Source organism: Aptenodytes patagonicus, chromosome 9 (genome assembly GCF_965638725.1).
Source record: "Aptenodytes patagonicus chromosome 9, bAptPat1.pri.cur, whole genome shotgun sequence".
NCBI lineage: Eukaryota > Metazoa > Chordata > Aves > Sphenisciformes > Spheniscidae > Aptenodytes > Aptenodytes patagonicus.
In genome coordinates this window covers 1,284,740-1,308,570 of record NC_134957.1, presented here as the reverse complement: position 1 = coordinate 1,308,570, position 23,831 = coordinate 1,284,740, and the positions used below count along the sequence as shown (strand labels likewise).

Sequence of the window (23,831 nt, the reverse complement as noted above, 5' to 3'; positions counted from 1 at the left end):
TGCACCTTTTGCCACCGATCCCCCCTGTACATACCCTGCCTCGGGTCCAGAGGACTGCTGGCTCTCAGGTGAGTGACCCGAGATGTCAGCACTCACTCTGACCCATATTCATTCAATATTTACTATCAGTATGTGACAGGCCACCCTCAGCCAGGAATTCTTGCTGCTAGTTGCTTTGCACGCAAACAACCAGTGAAAGATCTTGCTCCATCCTTCATCAAACATCCAGCATGCTTTGTAAGCAGGGGAAAAAGTCAAATGCATGAGAATGTTTATTTTGCAAAGATAACAAACACAAATTGTTTAGATTTAAATGTAACGTTTTCCTTTCCAGATGCATTTTTGATCCTCACAGATACAGACTGTGTCTAGTCTGTTCTACCTCCCAAACTGTTTGAACCTTTGTGCTGGGTTCATAACTCTTAGTAGACAAGAGATGGGCCTGATGCACCTGGTGCGATGGGGGTCATAGCTCCGGCTGCCTTTTGCCAAATCCTGCTCCCATTCTTTCCCCTGCCAGTGCTCAATGCATCTGATTCCTCATCTGATCCCAAGTCCTTACTCCAAAGCTCCACTTAGCCAAGGTACAAAACCCCTCCCTCTCCTGTTTCCCCCACTATTTCTTCCTCCCACTATTTCTGAGCATTGCCTGTGCACAAATGGCTGTGAAATAGAAGGTACACCCGATATGGACACCTAAGCTACCCATGCACAAGCCAACCTTGTGCCATGTAGGGCTGCAGCTGAGCTAATGCCCCCTGAGCTTGCAGGACATGTTTGTCCAGCTTCCACAGCCAGGCTGGTAAATCCAGCACATGGATCTGCTGCATCAGAGCCCAGCACACAGCTCAGCACAGGGGCAGATTCTTCGGCCTCTTTACTGTTCATCTGGCTGCAAAGTTACAAAAGCTGGGAGTTTTCACCACAGGAAGACCTGTTTGATGTTAAATGGTGAGGAGTTAGTGTTTCCTGGGGCATGTATTTGGGGAAGGATTTTATGCATGTCTTTTATACCAAAAAAAAAAAAAAAAAATCACGATTCAAGAGAAACAAGAAATTTTGCTGCATGTTCACACGCAGCACTCAGGTTTACCTTTCTATTCTCAAGCCCATGCACCAAAAGAGGTCACTAGAAGTGTTTAAAGAAACCCAAACCAAACCCAAAAAAACCTAAAACCAAAAAAACCACCCACACAAAACCACACACACACACACAATTCAAATAGCAACTTCTGATCAATTGTGCAAATAAAAAAAAAAATGGATTCATGCACTCCAAGCCCTAGGTCTTGGCTTTTGCAGGGAAGTGCTGTCAGGGATGGAATATTCTGAACAGGCAGCGTACCCGACTGCGCCAGCAGACTGTCAGAGCCAGCTCTTGAGGTTAAACCTTGCCAGCCTGCCAAATCCTCAAAGCAATGTGTGATCCAGATGCAGACTGTATTCATGGGCTTGATTTGCTCCTTTTGAAAAAGGAAGAGGGGAAAAAAAGTCTCTCATAAATGTGCTCCCCAGGATGCATAACCCAATGCAGGAGGTCAGTATGGCTCTGACCCCTTTGGTGCTGATTTACAGCAGGATGCCCGGACTCCCTGGTTCCGGGGCTGGCAGCAGGAGCTGGGCACCCAGCACCCACACACTGCCGGGGAAGCAATGATTTCCATTGTGCTGGATGGCGCATTTGCATCGTGCCGAACGATGCAAATTTTTTTTTGCACACACACACGCTGAAACCATCCCCCCTGCAGCTGGGTTCCCCCAGCACTCTGTAAACTTTTATATGCATTCCTCCTTCTCGCATTTGTTTGTTTAAGGGTTTCTTTAGGGGTTAATTGCTCAGTCTTGCAAGTAAGATTGGAGTATCTACCTCATCCTTCCCCAGCCCCAGAGCACTCCTGCAGAGAAGGCTGCTTTCTCACATCCTTTTTGGGGCCTTTAGGGAGGAAAGCAGTTGTGAGCAGTGACCAGTTGAAAACTGGTGGCCGAGGCAGTGAGTCCTGCTCGCACCCAGCATCCGCGGTTCTTGCCTTGGCATGCTGGGTCTTAACGTCGTCTCACGTACCTCTGAAGCATGATCAGTTCTGACACTGCGTGTCTGCAAACCCAGTGTTTTGGCCAGGAGGGAGAACTACTAGCATTTTTAAAGGGAAAACCTTGGTCAGTGTTTCACTTTCACTCCTGGAGTCACGATTTCAAATGGAAGCATTGAGCAGGCCTGGAGAAAGCCCTGCTTTTCCACTTTGGAGCAGCACAGCAGTGAACACAAGGGCCATCCAGCCAGGACCCATCAGAGTACAGTATCAGAGAGCTCTGGTCCCATTCATCTGCTGGAAGAAGTCAGTTTTTGAAGCAGTTCAGTGTCTAGAGTGTGGCAGAGGCAGTTTGGAGGGAAGAGGGGTGCTCTTTCCACCTCCAGCATGCAGAAAACTTTTCCAAAGCATTTCTTTTATGAGAAGTTTGTGTCCGGCCAATAGCACTGCCAAGACTGAGATTATCCTCCATGACATTGTTTGTTCAAATAATTGGCTGTAAGCATTTTACAAGTTACTAAAAGTAGTAAAGAAAACAAGCACATAAGTGACTTTGAAAACATGCTGCACCCGTTGCTATTAAAGGCAGCGCGTGCACATGCACCCTGGCACCACTGCCCACTCTCGGGGGGAGCACTGCAGCACTTGGCCAGAGCTCTGTTCCCGAGTGCTGCACAGCTTCGAGCCATGGCCCCAGACAAAGATAAACCACCAGGCACCGGGGCTTGTCCACCAGGCACCGGCGCTTGGCCACAATGGGCATAGAGCCTAAATCCTGCTGACGCCGCTACAGCCGAAGCAGAGCATTTCAGCAATTGAGACCTTCTCAGCCAGATCTCAATGGGAACCCACATTCAGTTTTCATAAACAATTTTTCATCACAGGCAATTTTCTTCTGCTCACTTCTCCCAGACCAGTTGTTGTGATGAGCAGCAGAAGTCAAGACATTGATGCCCACAGCTTGTGGGAGAGAGCTCCCACCTGTCTAACTTCTGCTTTGTTAGTATTTATATATGTATATAACCCAGCATTTAAAGCATGTGGCAGCATACTTCACATTTCTTTTTAGGGTCTCAAGGTGATTTTTTTAGGAAGAGCTAGGATTCCGTGGCAAGTTTTATAGAGCTACAGAGTACTCAGGGGGTCTTTTTCCAGAAATCCTTTAAAAATTAAAGTCTTCCTTCCTTTGCTGTTTTGAGCTATACTCACTGCAAGCATCATTTCCCACTTTTTAAGTATTTTTATCAGGAATTTCTCTTATGTACCAAAAATGCTGAGATACACATGAAAGAGAGTTCACCAGCTAGATAAAGCTTTGATGAACTACTGACACTTGTGAATTCCTGACACTTGGGTATCCCAACTTATTTAATCCTTCTTTTAATCAGCAAAGCTATTAAGTGATTCTGCTCACCCCACCTTTGCCCACCAGAAAGTTTAAAGAAAGCAAACCTTGCTCCTTTAACTCATTAGACCAGCAAGACCATCCCGAAGTAGATGTTTGCACTGCTTGTATCAAACCTTGATCCTGTAAAGAGAATACAGCTCCTTAAAATCTACAGTATTAGGCAAAGCTCTTGACATCAGCTACAAACAATTTCCAAAGTGGGTGTGCTGGGCTGTAAATCCCAAATGTCAGATAAATCAGTGACTGAAGAAAAGACAAAACACAATCACGGTCATGCAATGGGTGGAATACATTTTAACAGAAGACCTGCAGTGGCTCAGCCTTTCCATTAAAGCTGAAAGGATGAGCCACCTTAGCCAAAACATGATGCACTCCAGAAAACTCTCTTAGCAGACAGAGACAACCAAAATCCCTGCATGCAGAGCACAAAGAGATGAGCCTGGAGAAGACAGCCCAAGAGCTGAATGCTTATAATTGAATGGACCATAGTGGGAAAGTATTTGTTAAAAAAGTAGCTAAAGAGAAAAGTCACGTGGTGGTTCTCGAGGACCATGTCTTTACCTTGTCTCTGCAGCATCCGATGTGGTAGTGACGCTGGCTACTGCTGACTGTAGCAGTGATGCTCAGGAAGCTGAAGCTGGACAGGCAATGCTGAGCGCTTCTTGCAAAGGAGCACTGGGCACTGCAGCACACACAGGATATACCTGAGATCATTATCTTGGATCAACACTCAGCCCCCAGCAAAGGTTTAGCTCTCCACGGTGTTGAGTGATGGTACACCGTTGCATTGCTTCCACCTCAAGGGCAGCTGCAACCAGAGCTGCCATCAGTAAGTGTGGCCCAGGCAGCAGCCACAGCCAAAATCCTGGCAAGGCAACTGCCACCCACCGTGCATTGTGGAGTCATTACAGGGAGCAGCTGGAATTGCCAAACCCATGACAAAGTGTAAAAACCTGGTCATTTTGATACTTACGGGCTTCCTTGGGCCTACAGGCTGTGAAGCAAGGAGACATTCTGCAGCTGTGTGGTCCTGTTTCACCACTACGTTTTAGTCTGGTTAAGCAACATCTGGCAATGATGAGCTATAAGAGCTGCATGCTTTTGGTCTCTGAAAATTTCCAATATGAAATCAAGGAGAATTAGAGAGAGCACTGGGCTTAAATAAGGGCTAGAACATGGCAACACTGCTGGAATTACAACCAGAAATAAAGCCTGTGTAGAATAAAAAGGACGGCAGAGCAAGCAATCCATCTTCTTCAGCCTGAGGTACAAAACTTCAGCTAGCGGTGAGACCATTCCTAGCAGACACAGAGCAGCTCACTCCTCCTGCAGAGAGACCAGCAGAAACCTGTCTCCTTCACAGGGATGCACAGGCAAAGTCGTGGAGCAATGGATATTCATAGCTGTGCTGCAGCAGAAGGTAAGAGAAGCTGTGGAGATCCCAGCAGCAGGCCACCCCTCCAAAGTGATATCTTCAAAGGAGCAGTCCCAGCTGAGCCAGGAATACAGAAAACAAAGATTTGCCCACCAAAACCTTCGGAATGGCCCCAAATGTGAGTAGTTGGATGGGGTGAGCAGCGCACATTTCCACCTTCCTCTGGGGCTCCAAGGACAAGCCCCTTGGCAAGGTGCCGTCGCTGCTGCTCTCAGGGTGAAAACCAGATTTTGGGCCCTAGTAACATTGCAGCAAAGCCTGTCTAACTAAATAAATGATGTTGTTTACAGCTGGAAGATGGTCTCCATTACACAATGCGGCCATCCGAGCCAAGCTTCCAGGGAGAAGCTGTTCTTTGGGGGGTTGTTGCTTGAAAAAATGAAGAAGAAAACAGAACTTGCTGAAGCTAACACAGAGATTTAACAGCACAGGAAACCTAATCTGCTTCTGCCGAGAAAACAATGGATCTGCAAATTTGTCCAATTTGCACTTACAGTTGGACATATCATATATTTGGTTTTTCAGCCATTGTCTGGACAGAGCTGGCAGAGCAGGGGAGAGAAAGGAAACCCAAATCTATAAAACATGAAAAAGAAAAAAGCTGAGACAGACCAAGAAATTAAGAGCAGGGAAATGCACCTGAAGGGAGGGGGCTGAGAGAAGGTACTTCAAACACATCAAAAACATGAGAACTCCAGCAGAGAGAAGCGACGGGGAAAACAAAAATTAAGAGTGAGAAAAAACAAGAGCAGCAACTGTGTCACTGGTTGCCCTGCAGACACATCAGCTGCAAGGCCCGGGTCTAGTCCTCTTGTCATCGTAAGCAAAATAATCAGCCTGCAAATTGCTGATCCCTGACTGCCGGGTGCATCAATCAACCCCCCGATTGCACTTTTCTTTTGCACTCTGGATATAGGATGAAAACCAGGGAGGGGCACAAGGACATGGGCTTTTAGGGACCCAAGCCCAGCTCCAGCTGCTCAGTGACATCTTCAGACCTGCTGGAGACAGGCAGCGCCCTGGGAAGGGCAGCGTGCCCTTGGGGTGCTCTGCGTTTCACCCACGGGGATCATCTTTTGCCACTCATAGGTGGCTCAGGGCTTATCCCGAGAAGAAGCTCCACCAGGACACAGCACTCCCCTGCACGTTCCCAGCTGGCAGGGAGCATGAGGCTTGCACAGCTCCTGGCAGTCTCCCGTTTTACTGCAGAGGAGTCACATCCATCAACAGGGCTGTGCTCGGGGCTCAGTCACAGCTCCACTTTCTTCAGCATCCGGATCACGGCCTGAACCCAGGGCATCTACCAGCATATGCAGCCACACCAGGGTGAGAGCCCCCCATCTCACATCTGGATGGCAAAGCCGCTCTCAGCTGCCTTTGCTGAAGCCCTAACTAGAGGAAAGTACAAAAATCCGCCCCCAAAACAAAGTTTTTGTGAGCAGACTGCCAAGCAGATCCTGAGAACGGTGATCAACCCAGGAGCAGTAGCCTCTCCCAGACAGATCCTGAGGGAAGTCTGTTACCTGCTGCTGTTTGCAGAGGGCAGGAGGTGGGAAAAACCAGTCAGAGCATAATGCTCTGCTGAGAAAGATCCCTGCCTCTCAGTAATGCTCTTTACAGCAGGGCGGCACTTAATCGGCTTTTATCTGCCTAAAGACTTGATCCCCATTGGTCTGCAGTAGGAAGAACCAGCTAATTTATTTTCACTGTGCACTAAAAGCACAGCCCAGCCGACCCTGCAATGCTCACGGTTCACCTATCCAAAAGGTACATGCTTTTTCTTGCCTCCTTCTCTACTATCTATCAGGTATTAGATGCAGTGGCTGACTTGTGGCTGGTCATGTTCTTTCTTGTTATATTTATATTTACTTGTGCAGCAAAGGCTGGACTGAGTCTGAATATCTCTGAATCATGCCCAAGCATGTGCAAATGTGCACCTGAAGAGATTATCCACTGTAACAGAGCCGGACTGAGAGTCCTCCCTGGAGAAATAGCAGCATCCACCGTCTCTCTAAACCTCTCCAATAATTATTTGCGGATTCTCACCACCAACACCTTCAGAAACCTGACTTTCCTCCACAGCCTCTGGCTAGATGGAAACAATCTGACTTTCCTGTCCCCTGGGACCTTCAATGGTCTCAGCAAGCTGCGAGAGCTGCACCTCAGCAGGAACTCACGCCTCACCTACCTGCATGCAAACACTTTCAGAGGACTATTAAACCTCATCAGCCTGGATTTGTCCCACTGCAATATCTTTGAAATCCACCCACTTCTATTTTCACACCTGCCTTCTTTAGAAAGGCTCGATTTAGCCTCCAATAACATGCGGTATGTCCCACAAGCTTTTAGGAACCTCTCCAGCCTCACGAGGCTGTCCCTGGAGGGCAACCACATAGAAGCCATTGGCAGAGATTCCCTGAAGGACCTGGAAACCCTGTACGATCTGAATCTCAGGAAGAATCGGATATGGATCATTCAAAATGGCGCTTTTACAAAGCTTCTCAGATTGGGCATGTTAAATTTAGGACACAACTTCATCGCTGATTTGCCTAATCAGCTTTTCGACGGGTTGATCCAGCTCAAGACCATGCACCTTGAAGCCAACAGAATCACTGCTGTTGACTGCACCTTCAGACATCTGCTGAACTTGAGAAACTTGTACCTGAACAACAACCAGATCTCCTCAATCTCAGACTCTGCTTTCTCGTACTTAAACAAGCTGCACTTCCTTCACCTGAGCAAGAACAACCTCAGCTCCCTCCCCATCCGCTTGTTCGCTGAACTGCCAAAACTGAAGTATGTGTTTTTATCCCATAACCCCTGGAAATGCGACTGCAAGATGCTTTGGTTCTGGCGATGGACTGCAACACACAGGGGAGTGATCGAAGGACTGCACTGTGCCTTCCTGGCCCCTCACAACACGACGGCGCTCGATGTCCCCCGTCCAGAGGACCTGACGGACTGCACGGTGCCACCTGAGCTGGCAAGCAAAGATAAGTGCAGGGTGGCTGGTACCAGTGTGGCTCCTGGACCCCCCACTCTCCCTAGCAAGGTCATCCTGCTGGCATTTGTCTGTCACGTGTGGTATTTTGTAAGGGGATGGGACACCTCCATGGCCACAATTTGACAATGTTCAGATTATAAAGTGGAGGCCACTTATTTATTTTCTTGCTATTTGTTTGTGAACAATGGTTTTCATTACAGGTGGGTTTTATATGGAAATAGAGGGATTTTGTTATATAGGAATAAATGCTTTCATTCATGGGCAAGGGGCAATGCTCAAATCTGAAATGCTAATATCAAACTTCAGTGTAAACATTTACGTGCAGAGGAGAAGCTCACATTAGCAAGTTTAGGCTGGGGCTTGTACTGGGTGATGTGGGGCCGGGAAGCGTGGCCCCACCACAGCCTCTGTCCTCCCCATTTCTCGACTGACCACAGCCATGTGTGATCTCTCAGGTAAGGGCTGCCTTCCTGCGCTCAGCCCACACTGGGGATATTAATGGCTTTAAACTAAAGGGGGATAGCTATAGACTAGATATAAGGAAGAAATTTTTTATGCTGAGGGTGGTGAAACACTGGCACAGGTTGCCCAGAGAGGTGGTGGATGCCCCATCCCTGGAAACATTCCAGGTCAGGTTGGACGGGGCTCTGAGCACCCTGATCTAGTTGAAGATGTCCCTGCCCACGGCAGGGGGGTTGGACTAGATGACCTTTAGAGATCCCTTCCAACCCAAGCTATTCTGTGATTCTATGATTCTATATTGTGAGTACTGCTGAACTAGGAATAAATTGCATGTGTTCCAGCACATCTGGAGTCCCTAGAAAAGGCTCAGTCCATCAGCATCTCTGTGAACATGCAGTAGTTTCCCACAGCTGGTACACAAGGTGCTTTGCTGTTAGAATATAAGACAGTGTTGGAGGAGTGGGCAAAAATGTCACGAAGTAAAACATTTTATTGCTCAGCTACTCCTCGCAGTACTGAGCCTCAGCTAATGCGGCTCTGCATTTACCCCTGCAAAGAGCTCATCTGTCTCAGGGATGGTCTGTACGAGTTGTGTCTCCCTGCATTTTGTCGACGAGCTCTGGCATGGCATCACACCAGTGCCATACCCCCGAGCCGCCTCCCTCCAGCTGCTGGGAGACACTGATGGGGCATCATATGACTCCCATCACAGTGGTATTCACCTTTCTTTCTTCCCTCACACAGATTAGCCTTCTCCATCCTTCCAAAGGGAATTCTCCATTTCTGCGGGTATGTTAAAAACAGCCCAAATCCTGCTGCAGACTATGTGATGCTCCACTAGAAAGCTCTCGCGCCATCCATGTGCTGCATCAGAGCCGTAAGCACCCACATGGCCAGGGATGAACTTCATTTACAGTATAAGAGCCAAGGTTAAACTACACCCCTTTCTCTTCAGTGATTAAACACTGATCACAGTCTCATCTCCATCCTCACCTCCCCCCTGCTCCTCCCACTCAGTTCTGTTAAATTTTCAAATAAGTGTCCCGTGGTGGCTCACCAGTGCAGAGAAGTCGTGCAAGCTTCAGCAGCACAGGTTCAAAGGCATGGCCTTCCTCAAGATGGTACAGAATCATAGACTCATAGAATAGTTTGGGCTGGAAAGGGCCTCTAAAAGTCATCTAGTCCAACCCCCCTGCCATGGGCAGGGACATCTTCAACTAGATCAGGGTGCTCAGAGCCCCGTCCAACCTGACCTGGAATGTTTCCAGGGATGGGGCATCCACCACCTCTCTGGGCAACCTGGGCCAGTGTTTCACCACCCTCAGCGGAAAAAATTTCTTCCTTAGATCTAGTCTAAACCTCCCCTCTTTTAATTTAAAACCATTACCCCTTGTCCTGTCACAACAGGCCCTACTAAAAAGTTTTGTCCCCATCTTTCTTATAAGCCCCCTTTAAGTACTGACAGGCTGCAATAAGGTCTCCCTGAAGCCTTCTCTTCTCCAGGCTGAACAACCCCAACTCTCTCAGCCTTTCTTCATAGGAGAGGTGTTCCATCCCCCTGATCATTTTCGTGGCCCTTTTCTGGACCCGCTCCAACAGGTCCGTGTCTTTCTTATGCTGAGGGCTCCAGAGCTGGACGCAGTACTGCAGGTGGGGTCTCACCAGAGCAGAGCAGAGGGGCAGAATCCCCTCCCTCGACCTGCTGGCCACGCTGCTTTGGATGCAGCCCAGGATACGATTGGCCTTCTGGGCTGCGAGCGCACATTGCCGGCTCATGTCCAGCTTTTCATCCACCAGTACCCCCAAGTCCTTCTCGGCAGGGCTGCTCTGAATCCCTTCATCCCCCAGCCTGTCTTGATACCAGGGGTTGCCCCGACCCAGGTGCAGGACCTTGCACTTGGCCTTGTTGAACCTCATGAGGTTCACATGGGCCCACTTCTTGAGCTTGTCCAGGTCCCTCTGGATGGCATCCCGTCCCTCTGGCGTGTCGACCGCACCACTCAGCTTGGTGTCGTCTGCAAACTTGCTGAGGGTGCACTCGATCCCACTGTCTATGGCATTGATGAGATATTAAACAGTACCGGTCCCAATACGGACCCCTACGGGACACCACTCGTCACCAATCTCCATCTGGACATTGAGCCGTTGACCACTACCCTCTGGATGCGACCATCTAACCAATTCCTCACCCACCAGACAGTCCACCCATCAAATCCATACCTCTCCAGTTTAGAGAGAAGGATGTTGTGGGGGACCACGTCAAAGGCCTTACAGAAGTCTAGACAGATGACATCCGTAGCTTTTCCCTTGTTTACTGATGTAGTCACATCCAGAAATATTAAGTATTTTTGGATGCTTTTTCCTTTGCAAGATTATTGACTTGCAACATGTTCCTGGCCAGATAGCACACCTCGCTGGGCTAAACCCCTGCCTGGCACAGAGCCCCTTGCAGGGGGAAACCCCTCTGTTCTGCAGGAAGCACCTCCCCATGCCAGGTCGCAGGAGCAGCCCCACAACCTCCAGAACCAGCAGCACCATTTGCCGGTGCTTAACCAAGGTGTCTGGTGCTTACAGTAATGGCGATGGCAAATTGCATCCTTCAGGCACCAGGCACACTGGCACCAGTCAACACTGGCTATTTGCACTTGACAGATCTGGATTTCCTGCAGAGATTAAATTGTGCCACAGGTAGAGCGAGTAAGTCTGCCCGCAGAGACCTGTCCTGCAGAATTAGCATGGTCTTCCCTTGGCTTTGGCTGCCGGTGCACAGAAGACACGATCTGCACAGACAGCATTTGTGCTTCACAGTGTCTCTTTGTTTTCCACCTTTGGGAGACTTCAGGAATTTAGTAATTCCTAAAGCCACAGTAAGCAGAGCCCCCGCCGACCATGGCTGCCTCCCTTGCTCTGACCTTGCCATCGTCCATGCAGGCTGGTGGTAGCACAGCCAGGTCTAAGGAACGTTGTTCTTCACAGCTCTTTGGCTTTTTCTCTGAGATGCTTTCAGCAATTATTTCTCACCTGACTTCAAAAAGCAAGAACACCTAGATAACATTGCAGAAAGACGACCAAATTTTCAGCAATTATCACTGTATAAACACTTGCCACAAGACATGCCCAATGTTTACTGAGCGCTCACAGAAGGAAGCAACAGAACGTGTGGCAGACACACCACATTTGTCCCTGTCCTTAGAGAAATTATCTCAAGCTGATAAGAGGTAAGAGAGAAATAAACCTTTACTTAGTGCTGAAAACACACAAGCCAGCACATTTTAACAAGGGAAACCTGCCATGGAGTGCAGAGTTAAGACCAACCTTTGCTGTTGCACCAGTGAAGGGACAAACTGGGGCTGCACAACAAAACCACGCACGCTGCGTCTTCCTGGTTATCAGATTTGTGATTAGATTTGTGCAAAGTATTCAATGGTCAATACGTTTTTGCTTTACATTTTGTTTGTGCTGTTTCACCATTCTGTTTGTGCATTCAGCATCATCCTCACTTTCCTCAGCTTCACATACTTTGGGAGGTAGTGGAAAAAAACTCCAGTTTGTTTCTTGCTTTTGCATTCCTCTCTGCTTAATAGAGAAAGGCAGAAGTAAAAAACTAGCAGGCAAAATCCACCTCAGCAATTTTTTAAAGACCCTACAAAATTAGAGTTTTTCCATTAAAAAATATAAATTGGTGAAAAGTTTATATGAAAGAGAGCCTTGTCTCCTCTGGATGTTTGCAGAAAATATTCCTTCCACTTTTACGCCACCATCTCGTTAAACAGGAGCACAACTAAATTGCTGCTTCTGTGCTACGATGAAGCAGCAATAGAAATACTTAACAAGTTGCACACAATACTTAACAAGTCGTACACAGCACACTTGGGAAGAACATGTGGCTACCTTTTTTATCCACAGAAAAATGAATCTCACAAGGAATACAAGAAGAACTTCCATCAAAAAACACAGGCCCTGAAGATGCAGTCTGGGCTTGGAAACACATTTGAAGGAGATCCTTGAAATTAAGGACAACACGCACTCACGAAGGCAGCAGCAAGCTCGACTGTTTTAAAAAAAAGAATATTTCAGCATGAACAAAGCTGACACTGCTAAAAAACCTTGGAAACAAAAGCATGTAATTGAACAAACAAAACCAAGTAATTGAATACAGAAAAACAGATAATTGAATATTAAAGAGCAAAAAGACTTGTGGGAACAAAGAAATGTGCTAAAGCTTACATCTCTGGCTCCTGTTGGAAACTTTCAAGAGTGTTTGACAAAACAGAAACTATTTTGAAAGCTTGCTTGCCAGGGGCTTTCTTTTGAGAAAGCATTGGGGTTTATCCTGCCTGCCGTGCACTGGACCTTCACTGTGAGATCTCTGCTTTGCTTCGACCCAAAACTTTTCGTTGAGTTAGCCCATTTCTTAAATACATCCAACACAAGAAGGAGATGCTTTCCCATTCAGTAATTGTCAGAGTATCCATTTTTCCCCTTTTGACCTAGTACCAGGAGGCAAAAGAGGCAAAAAGGACAGATGCACGTGGTCACTTCCAAAGCATAAGAATTTTGATCTTAACTATACCATACCTCCAGCCAGTGCTATAAATCTGTTCCAGCAGGATGAATGTGACTCTACTTACGGTATATCGCTCCATCTTCAGTGAAAACATATGCAATTTCCTGTGGGAAGCTTTGTTTACATATTTTCTTATGAAAAAATTGTACCAGTGGAAAGTTCCCAGCTGGCTGTACGTGAGGCTTCACGCAATAAACCAAAATAAACCAAAAAATAAAAGAGGGTTTGCTGGCACTCCCGGTGCTCTCTGAGCAGTGAGCGCTCCCAGCCAGTGCCATCGCATCCCATGCCCTGACCCCTGCAGCAGGCAGGACTCCTGCATGTCTCCTCTCAGGTGCACCAGCCCCTCTCTAGCTCCCTGCCAAATTCCTCCCTTTCACCTGCCCTGTTTTCATCTCCTACACACAGAAAAATTAAGTCCCCATCACTCAACTAGTCCTCATGTAAACTTTCATCTCTGAAGCCCACATAAGGCATAACAGTACAGAAGAAGCTGCTGCTTCAAACAAACGTGTTCTCCTTTGCTTTTAATGGAGCATTCCCTGCTATGCTCCCAGCAGCACCAACCTCTCAACACGCGTTGAAGGACCAGCACTTAGCAGCAGATTTGCATCTGGCCATTAAAGATGAGGAAAGATGGCATGTGGCATTGCAGCCCAGAAGCACCAGCTGCAGGAGGGGCGCGGGAAGATTTCTGACCGGAGAAGGGGGGCTGAGAAGGAGGCAGCATCTCCCTCCAACCACCATTTTCAAACCAAGCAAGGAAAATAGATAAATAGGTAATCTTTCAAGCACTAAACCCAAAAGTTTCTCTAAGAAGCTGCGACTCCACGCTCTCCTGTCCCAAACTTGCAATTCCCAAAGCATCACGGCCCTACACGTTTTCAGGCGTTAGCGATTCCCCGTCCTCCACGCTGCAAACTGCCCCCGCGCTCTCCTGGCCTCCCGACCCCGAGCAGGTCACCCCGCACCCCGGTACCCGCGGGGGCCCGGCCCGGCGGCACCGCTCCCTGCCAGGCAGCGCTCGCCCCGCGGGCGCAGCGGGCTGTAGTACCGAGCGCTTGCCCCTGGATGGCACCCCAGCCCCAGCCTTGCCGCTGCCGCGCCTACGTTGGAGACACACGCACCGCCTGCCTCTGCCCCGCGCATCTGGCCGCGAAAAAAGGCTCCCCTGGGGCGGGAGCTCCTGCTGCGCGACCCGGGTGTTCGCAGTGCGCCACCTGCGCCACCGGGGACTCATCCAGCGCCCACGGACACCCACGGCAGCCCACTGCACCGCCAAGGCAGAACCTTGCAGGTCCCAAATAATCTTGCTAATATAATTACACTTAATTACCTGAAAAACCCAAAGAGGGGAACAAAGGGAAGCCATCCGATTCTTACCATGGGCTCCAAATGATCTATGTAACATCTGCTTCAACAGAAATCACTTTCCAGCAGGATCTGCTTCTGCAGCAGTCTCTCGTGGAGGACAAGGTCACAGTAAGAGGGGCTTAGGTTTTTGGTGTTTTTTTTTTTTTTTCCCTCCTTGCTTTAAAAAGAAAAGTGAGTGCACAACCATGTACATGGTTCAGGAGCACTGACAACATAGCACTGGAACAGAGCTCCTTCGCACCGGCACCTTCACACCACAGGATGGTTTGGAGCATGGGATGGGGAATGACATGTTTGGTAGTTGCGTTCCCACACTCCTCCAAGCATTTGGCTTGTGGGAGTTCTGAAGTGGCTTAAGCCCACAGCTGTGCCACCTTGTTTGCCTAAGAAGATGCCCAAAGAGAAGGCCGGGCACCAACCTGTAATCTGGGTTAATCCACAAACTCATGCCCATTCCATCAGCACACAAGCTGCAACATGCCTCTTGCACAAAACACACCCACCTGTTTTTGCCACTGAAAAAAATAAATCATTCCAGACAGGTCAGGAGGGCGACAACCGGGACCAAGTTTACGTAGTTACGGTCACAGAAGTTTGTTTACATGACACTAGTCTCACACAAATTGTTCTTGATTTTCATCAAAGCCACTGGTAGTTCTGGGGACTTCTGCGCTATCAGGCCACTGTTTTGGCAAAGCTCACTGGATACCCAAGCTCTCACCCATGGGTTGCACGAGTGAAGGAATTGGTGCATTGGGATCACCACGTCCTTCCAGCACCCACGGCCCTGTTCCAGCCTTGCTGGACACAGCGAGTAGGCAAATCCCCCCCAGCAGCTGGTGGCTGCTGGGCATCCCCTCTCCCACCACAGCACCCTGAGACCCGAATCATGCCAGACTTGCGTCAGCTACCACTATGCCCCCAGACCTGTGGTTTCTGGAAACGAGCCCAGATGGCACATCTCTGACACAGGGAACAACTTTTCTTCCTCCTTCTGGGTTTTGCCCTAACGGGGTTCTTCCCCTACACCTGCAGACATCCTCTTTGGGCACACAGCAAGACTTCAAGAGCAAGGTTTTACAGAAGCTACCTCGCTAAAACACAGGTTGAGAATAACCGCACTGCCAGTGCCCATTTTGAAAAACAAGAGCTCCTCAAGCTCACCCTGATTCTAGGGTATCTTACAGATCTATGGACCTGGCGCAAAACAAAAAGATCAACCAAAGCAAAGCTAAAAGCAACTGAGGACAGGCTGCCATGCTGGGTTAGTGTAAATAAGGAGAGAAATGTGTATTTAAATGTTTTTATTTCAACTAATGCTTTGCCACCATATTACATCACTTTGAATAGCTTGGAATAGCAATATGATCTCAAAATATAGCAAACAGCTTGCCAAAGCAAGATAATATTAAATCCTATGGATACAGCATCTTCCTTCTTTGGCGACAATGCTTCCTTTTATCTGTAAAAATAGTTTTATGTTCCAGCACATTTGCTGTTCAGTTTATTGAACCCTGCTGTTTATAACATTTGCCTCTTCCCTGCACAAAACCTCCCCACAATGTAGTATGGTTTTATATCCAACAGCATTTTAAATAAAAAAGTTATAGTTTTCATGCAGATTTTTGTAAAAATTATTTTCTAGGTGCACAGAACTGAACCAAGATGCATACAAAAATGCATTCACTTCCATTCTCAGGTGTAACCATGCCATTGGCAACATGATATCATGTTATTGTGAGAGGTCCAAGGATGGTGGTATTCTCATATATAGTATAACTTTAAAAAAAAAAAACACAACCCTTTTTATAAGCGGCAAGAGAAAAAACTGCCATGCTTTATTTGTAAAGTAATCAATAGACGTATAAAAAAAAGCACCATGTACAGAGAATACCAGAGGAACATCCATCTTCCTAATTATCCATTTCTCATTTAGCATTGTGAGCTGGCCTGCAGGTCCCAACTTGTACTGTAGCTTTATTTGCAAAGTTAAGGAAGTGGTCAAACCTAGAATATGCTTGGACCGTATGATAGAAATTAAACTGGGTTGCAGATAGAAATTAGATTTGTTTCCATTACAACTCATGCCAACCACCTTATAGCCCTCAGGGGTAAAAAAAAACCCACGCATCAAGTATCTGAGAAATAATGGGGTGAAAACAGCTCCAGAGCAGTATTGCAAGATGCAGGTCTGTTATGAATGCATTTCTGTGAGCTCTTGATAAGTTAAACTTTCCTTTGGGAAAAGAGCACGTCTGTTGGTTAAAACTCCTCTCCCTGAGAATTTTGATAAGAGTTTGTCTTGCAAAGCAAAACAAGTCCTTTGAACTTCAACAGTTCCTAGGCCAACAGCATTTCACCATGGTCACAGCTGATCTGCTACTCATGCACCCAGGGTGGCAGGTTGGGTTTTTGTTGCATTTTTTTTTTTTTTCTTTACATGGATCAACCCTTTTATACTCGCTTCATTCCTCTGCCCATCAAGCAGGCAAACACGGTCATGACCATCTTCGGTTTCACCTCCACAAGATCTTCTGGAAGAGCATAAACTCTGGCACCAATTCTTCTTGCCATGGACACAGCATACCTATTCACCATGGAAAGAGGAGCGGGTCAGCACCGAGACTGCTACCAATAAATGACAAGTCAGCTCCTGCCCTATCCAACAAGATTTCACCTATTATCCTCTTCATTAAGATTCAAGATGTGCAAACAGTCCAATGACACCACATCTGTTTGTTTTATAAATTTTTTTTTGATCTTTTATTGTATTCCTTTTCCACAATAGAGGAAAGTGTCTTTAAAGACCAAATTGACCTTTGAATGTCAAGTCCACTTTACCAACAGTTAAAAAAAATTGTAATTAATATTTGTTAGGGCTAATAGATAGCATGTATAACCAAGGATTAATCAGTTAACATTTACATTTCCCCTTCTGTTTGCTCTTTAGGAATAATCAAATGAGACTATTATCTGCAAGAAACTTTGCTGTCATTCTGCCACTGCAGAACAGTCGCATAACACACATTTCAAAGGCATGTTTTAACAAGCATACTTTAAACTTGACAACCTATGATGATTCAGCGAGACATGAGACATGCAAGGGTTCAATTTTAAAACTTTGACCACTTCATACACCTGAACAAACAGAATATCATTGCTAAGAACTGCTTGGGCTGTTCTGCATTTCTCTCAACAAGCAAGAGAGCCCAGCCAACTACTCCCCCCAGCGTTACGGGCAAGGACAGCAATTAGATTTCAAGAAGTGCTGCCTGTCTAAAAAGTACAGTGTTAAAAGAGATTGAAAACCACAGTAATAAGCTGCAAGTGTTTTTACCACAGTTTAAGGCCAGTGCATAGAAGGCTCACTCCTTCAATGCAAAACAGCTTCTGAGATAGCAAACTTACTTAGCATTATTTTGTTTGTCATCTTCCGATAGATGACCAGTCTTTACAAGGTCATAGTTGATACAGCCAGGCTGTATTGCATCAATTAAATCCACAACCGCCAAACTTGTGCTGATAGTTTTGTCCTAGAGAATACAGGGACAGACAAGTAAAGATGAATGTCTAATCCTTAAATTATACTTCTCACCTCAATTCAGCTGCTCTGCAACGTGCCACAAAACAAGCTTTAAACAAGCCGTTTCAAAGCAGCAGTGTTAGTAATTATTCCCAGCCAGACCACAGCGAAAACCAAACTGCTGCTTCTCCTTTGATAATAGTACAAGATCATTACTCCAATTTACTGCAAGTGCTCTGAAAATACGAAGCAGTAACCAATGTGCAGGCAGCAGGTCTGCCCTGCTGACCAGACCCCAAGGGACAATGCTCACCTACAAATGCTCGCCAGCTCCAACCCCTATGCTTGCCAGCATCTCAGCCCCCACCTCTGCCCCAGAGCCTGACGACCCTCCCCTCCTCTGCCATCCCATCATCCCATCAGCTCTCTTGCCCCACCGCTATTCCCCACTGTGGGCAGTCCTAAAAAGTCTCCTCTCTGGTAGCTTGAAGCCACTTTGTTCCCAGCACAGACTGAATCCTGTCCTGTTTAAACCCCTTGCTAAGATGCCCCTGCTGTTCCTCCAGTTAAGGAAATACTTTTTAGGCACCCCTCTCCTTTTGGATGCAAGAGGGGAACCTGCACCTTGAAGTTCTGGATGGAGGTGGACTTGCCAGCTTCTTTCAGGGTCTGGTTTACCCAGCTGACTATAATGTCATCGTTAGCTTTCTGACCATCGCCCAGGTCCTCGAGGACATTCAGCGTGTACCTGAGAATCAGAAGAGAGAACAAGATTAGGCACAGAGCCTGGGCAAAGCTCTGGTGAGCGTGCAACCAGGATACAATGTGAGCCCATGGCAGCTTGGAAAGTCTTCACATAGTCTCAGCTCTGCTTTTTTTTTTTTTTTTTTTTTTAAAAAACTCCTTTAGCAAAAAGGAAGAATCATTTATCTTATCTGAAGTGTGATTTCTGTTAAAGTATTTAGTCTTTCTAGCCTTTCAAGTCCTTTAATATAAGATCACAAAATTGCCTGGGCTCAGAAACTGTTTCACCATTGACCATTTGCTCCATAGGGTTAACACATTACCTAAAAGGTATGGATCAACTTCGGAGTTAGCGTTCTGATCTCTAATTTAAAATAAGGAGCTACCATGCAGCTATTTTGCAGATATATATTTGCATCATCTTAGAATTCTTCAGAAATAGATAAGGAAAAGGACGATCAACTTTATCTGTTATTTTCTCTTTCCCCCCATTCCAATGCAGAAGGGGGTTATAAAGCAGCCCTGGAATGTTTCTCTCTCAATTTCCAATTAAAAATTATAACATAAAAGTTGTGTAAACATTCCTGCTTAGGGTTTCTGCATGTGGACCAGACTTGAGCAGGCGAGAGAGAGGTGATCCTGGTCAGCAGGATGTTCACAGATCCACCAGTGGGTTCTCCGGAGGTCTCTGCTCTAGTTCCCATGTGCAGCAGGATCAGCTCTGCCACAGTTTTGTCCAGCTCTGTCTCAGAAACCCCCAAAGGACAGAGGTTTTACAGTCTTTCTGGGTGTCCTGTTCCAGTGCTGCAGTGCTCTTGTGGCAAAAAACTTCCCAAACTCTGTACTCCATTCACAAGTTTTACATGGTTGAGACAGGTCCTACCTTCTCATCAACTGCCAGACTAAGGCTAGTGTCAGCGTTGGGTTTCCGTCATTCAGATCCTGTCCTCCGATGCCAACCAGGGAGAATTTAGCTGGATGCTTTCCCAAGTCTACAGCATAGTTACAGTTTTCTAGCTACAAAGGAAAAGAGTTCAAACAGAAAATCACTCACAAATACACTCACTTGACTGGAAGCCTCAAATAGGAATTTTTAGTGTCCATGGCTTCTTTTAAAGTCTTTTGAAATGCTTACCTTTTTCATATTTGCTCCAAGCTTAGGGTACGGAGGCTTGTTAACCTTATTCCAGTCAACAGGAACTTTGATCTTTTCATATAATTGTAGTATTACCAGTGCATCTTGGAGATCGCTAAAGTGGAAAACATTGATTAAGCCTAATGTTTCAAGATTTAAATGCACTCTGACTTTGTCACATCATGAATAATTACTACTCTTTACAAGTTGTTGCAATTTCAACAACCCTAAAAAGAAAAAAATTCAAAACATTTTGTAGTTTTCAGGGCAGGAGAAATGTTTCATGCTTAACATCAGCTAGCTGCTGAGCTAAAGCAGGTTTTAGCGTGGTAATCAGCAACAGATCCAGGGAAGAATTTTGCTACATAAAATCCAAACCTCTCTCTACTGACTACAGGGACTCAGAGTATCTTGCCTCCTAACTATGATGTCTTGGTTAAGCCCTAAAATTAGGTGACAGGGAATTTAGTTCCAGTTGCTCTAATGCAGTTGCTCAAGCAGATCTAAATGTATTGGGATTCAGGGTACCAATTTACACAAGATAGGGGAAAACAAACAGTCTCCAGCCCTTAAAGCCAATTGCTGGTGTGCCAAGTGCTGGCTCAGAAATCCCTAAGCTACGGACCGCAGGGAAGGTACAGTGAACATCTCCCACTCCCCACCATCACCCTTTCTTTCACCATCACTCTTTGCTTGGCACTGTGGGCAACAGGACACTAGTGTGGGCACATCTCCAGTCTGATCTAGTTGAGTCTCTCCCAAGAGCCTAACGCATACCCATAGAGGTGATTTACATGGGGATTCACACCAAGGGAGTTCATCCAGTTGCGGAAGGTCCGTTCCTCACGTGTCTCTCCTAGATAAGAGGAAACAGGTTCATGCAACTTCTGCAAGCTCAAAGCTGCGCAGGGTTTTCCACCTTGCAAGGCAGGGAGCTTTGAGCAGCATAGCTGATCAATTAGGTTTTCAAGCAGAAAAATGGTATTTTTTCTACTATAATTTTGTCAAAGGAAGAGGGTTGCCCTGATACCTAGTTTTGGATATCAGTTTGATTTCTCCAGGCCTCAGAAGAGCATACCTTTTGCACTTTCTGCAAGAAAAAGTAGCAGGAAGGTCTTTCACGTGGATGTTAGCTAACTGCTAACGTCTGGGAGCCAGGCAGCCAAAGTCCTAATCCCAGTTCTGCCAACAATTAGTGCTCTCATGAACGTCTCACTGCATTACTGAGGTGCTCCTGCCCATTGCAGGAAATGGCAAAACCAACTTCCCAGCCCTGGCATGGGGACTGATGGGCTGCTGGTAGTGCTCCTACAGGTTCAGGCTCCACATCAGGGTCAGAGCAGCTGAACAGGCTGTTAAGTACCCTTCTCATCTGCCCCAAATGAGTAAACAACCACTGCAGCACTGAAGCCTCAAATCACAGGTGTTACTTCAATGGAGATACCTCCGCTGGGCACAGCCTCTTGTGACACAAGTGTTTACTTTAGATATTTCCCTCCTGCTAATTTTGTGACTGATACATCACCTTCCAGTAGGGTCCAGTCGATGTCTTGGTTTTCAGGCTTGGTAAGTGCTGGGTACTTGTTGAACAGGTTGGCAACGAAGGCCAGGTTCAGTTTGGGATTGCCGCTGACCACATCAGCTGGCGTGACAAACTGCCGGCAGCCAAGCCGATCTGCCTGCTGAAGCATGTACTCTGCTCTCCGCAAGTCATCCTTTTCCTGCCGGGGATGCAACAGACAAGAGCTGTCATGGAAGAGATTGGGCTACAAAGCAGATGGGAAGCTCCTGACTGCTACCTGAGGGCAATGTCACAACTCCGCCCACTTTCGTTAGGTATCAGTCACTAATCAAAGGGATGAAACATGCATGCTAATCCCTGCTGCTGTGGATGTAATTGTCCTGGTTTCTCTTGGTATTTTTCCTAGCATGGTGTTTTCCAAGTTTATACGCTTTCCAAGGTTTATGCTTTCCAGGTTTTATGCTTTTTTAACTTGGTGGTTCAAAAGCAGAAGTCAGCATGCTCCCAAACAGAGCAAAACCACAAATGATTTCTCAATCATATGTGTTAATTGGCAGGTAGTGATCAGGCCTGCACATACCCGAGGTGCGCACGTGCCCACTGACACTTTACATGCTCTAGAAATTAAGATACCAGGTTACCTAGATGTTATGGGGCAATTATAGGGTACAGGTAGTTCACAATTGTACAGCATGAGGACACAACAGCCTGAATACTTACATTGAAACCCGACATGTTAATATCAATCTGAGGCTCTCCTTCTTTCTGCCCTTTAGGTGCAATTTGATTGAGGAGGTGGAAATAAGCTCTGGAATCCTGAAATGGATGAAAAAGAAAATTCAGGTCTCCCGCACAGCAGTGAATACACTATAACAATTTATTTCAGGCTCATCTTTAACAAATCACTGTGCATAATTGGCTTATGTACCTTTACTGAGTTACCAAAATCTGTAAGCTTAAAAGAGAGCATGATGACAGAAATCCAGGCAGCAGAAAAGGAAACAGAAAGGGAAAAGGTTAGAAATATTTAAGATTAAAATTATGGGGTTTAACTGTTTGAAAGCTGCCTTCGCTGCAAGGTCTGGTGTTACAGCCTCCTCTCCAATGGCTGGAGGAGGCAGTGACCCCGTGCTGCTTGCTCTCATGGCCCCCACAGCCAGATGCCCCAAGGTGGCCCTAATACCTAACAAGGCAGCCATTCCTACTGCTACAGCAATGATGAAAGTGGCTGAGCGAAGACAAAGTCCAGGCAAAAAGCTGATTATAAGAAGTCTGAATGTTTTCTCCTGCGACTGCCCATTAGCTAGAATAGCTAAAAAGAGAGAGGCCAGGGAAGGTCACAAACTAGGAGGAGCAAATAGCTGTAGTAATTATTTATCAACTACAAGTCCTTTTAGTCCTCAGCACTAATAAGGTCCTCAGCATATCCTAGCAGCCTATGGGTTGCACCAGACAAGCCAACAGCTATCAGCAAAGCTGTAAGTAATTTTGAAATTGGAAATAAGAGTGACCGTGTGTGTATGCATGCATGAACACACACAGGGGAGCTCTGGGCTCCCCATGCACCTCAATTATCAATTTTTTTTTTTTCCACCTCAACAGTCCTTTAACCTGCAATCCACTTCAGTCCTCTTTCTCCTCCTCAAAACCGCTGGCCATGTGAATAAGCTCCAGAAACCTGCTGAGATCAGTGCCCAAAAACCCCACACTGACCAAGAGTCATGACCCTCCATTTCTCACTAGTGCTGAGAGAAAAGAGCCACCCCCTCACATCTGAAAAATAGCTGTAAGAATCCCCGCTCCCATTTCTACTCAGCCCAGTTTAGAGAATAAGGGGTCTTGTTTCCCTTCCTCTCTCTAGCCCATGACATTTTGGATGAAATGCCATCACCTGCCAAGAGCGAGTGGAAGTCATGCTCTCCAGGGATGCAGCTAAGCATTTCACCCTGTCTGAGCGAGCTGCATGCCCTTGAAAAATTACTTCCATCAAAAAAGATGGATTAAGAACATTTGAAAACACAAGTAATACCAGTTTCCTACTTCATTAAAACATGCAACAGCTTTGCAGCAGGATTCCACTAGCACTGGAGGAAACACTCGTACAGTTCAACACTGGGCTCAACCTCATGGCAAGAGAGAGCAACACTGCAGTACCTTAAATATACCATCCATAAAACCCCTGTTAAGCCCACTCAGTGTATTAAGGTTAAGAAAGGTCCTGTCTGCGGATGAAGGGCCTCATTTACACATGCAAATACAGCCCTGGCCAGCTCCCAGCCTTTTCCCAGGCATGTGCAGGCCAGGAGAGCTCTCGGTACCTTGATATCTGAGCTGAAGTTATTGATTTTGTGCCAGCCTGCGTTTTCCAAGTGGAAGTTGGCCCATCTTAGGAGCAGCTCTTCTGGGGATAGTTTCATAAGGTCCTCCAGATTTTCACCATCACGAAGTAAGGCAGCCAGTGCTAGAAGAAACGTGCTTGTGAGGGGAAGGAAGGACTTTTCAAGAGGCAAATCTGCATGCCAGAATTAGAGCTGCAGCAACATTTCAGGGGGAGAAGTACCAACTACTGATTAAGTCAAAATAATCTGGGTATTAGTGGAGTTTTCCTGAGTTGGTTGTTACACAGA

At 46.6% G+C, this 23,831-nt stretch overlaps 2 protein-coding genes across 6 annotated transcripts in view; one reads left to right on the top strand and one right to left on the bottom strand.

Moving 5' to 3' along the window:
- The first annotated feature begins 6,713 nt into the window (after positions 1-6,713).
- Positions 6,714-8,132, top strand: LOC143164704 (uncharacterized). Its single transcript, XM_076347627.1, has one exon. The coding sequence runs from the start codon at positions 6,714-6,716 to the stop codon at positions 7,998-8,000; it is 1,287 nt and encodes a 428-aa protein (XP_076203742.1). The 3' UTR covers positions 8,001-8,132.
- Positions 8,133-15,569: 7,437 nt separating this feature from the next.
- The window catches only part of PLS3 (plastin 3), a 54,724-nt gene continuing 46,462 nt past the window's right edge, over positions 15,570-23,831 (bottom strand). For 4 of the 5 annotated variants that reach the window (XM_076346876.1, XM_076346877.1, XM_076346878.1 and 1 more), the window contains exons 8-17: positions 23,523-23,665; positions 22,133-22,159; positions 21,925-22,020; positions 21,208-21,403; positions 20,460-20,538; positions 19,683-19,797; positions 19,431-19,564; positions 18,428-18,551; positions 17,689-17,813; positions 15,570-16,867 (exon numbers count right to left, since the gene is read on the bottom strand). In XM_076346876.1, coding sequence (XP_076202991.1) covers positions 16,735-16,867; positions 17,689-17,813; positions 18,428-18,551; positions 19,431-19,564; positions 19,683-19,797; positions 20,460-20,538; positions 21,208-21,403; positions 21,925-22,020; positions 22,133-22,159; positions 23,523-23,665 — 1,172 coding nt within the window. In that variant the 3' untranslated portion in view covers positions 15,570-16,734. The remainder of the gene's footprint in view (positions 16,868-17,688; positions 17,814-18,427; positions 18,552-19,430; positions 19,565-19,682; positions 19,798-20,459; positions 20,539-21,207; positions 21,404-21,924; positions 22,021-22,132; positions 22,160-23,522; positions 23,666-23,831) is intronic. The other variant, XM_076346879.1, reaches the window with a different exon arrangement.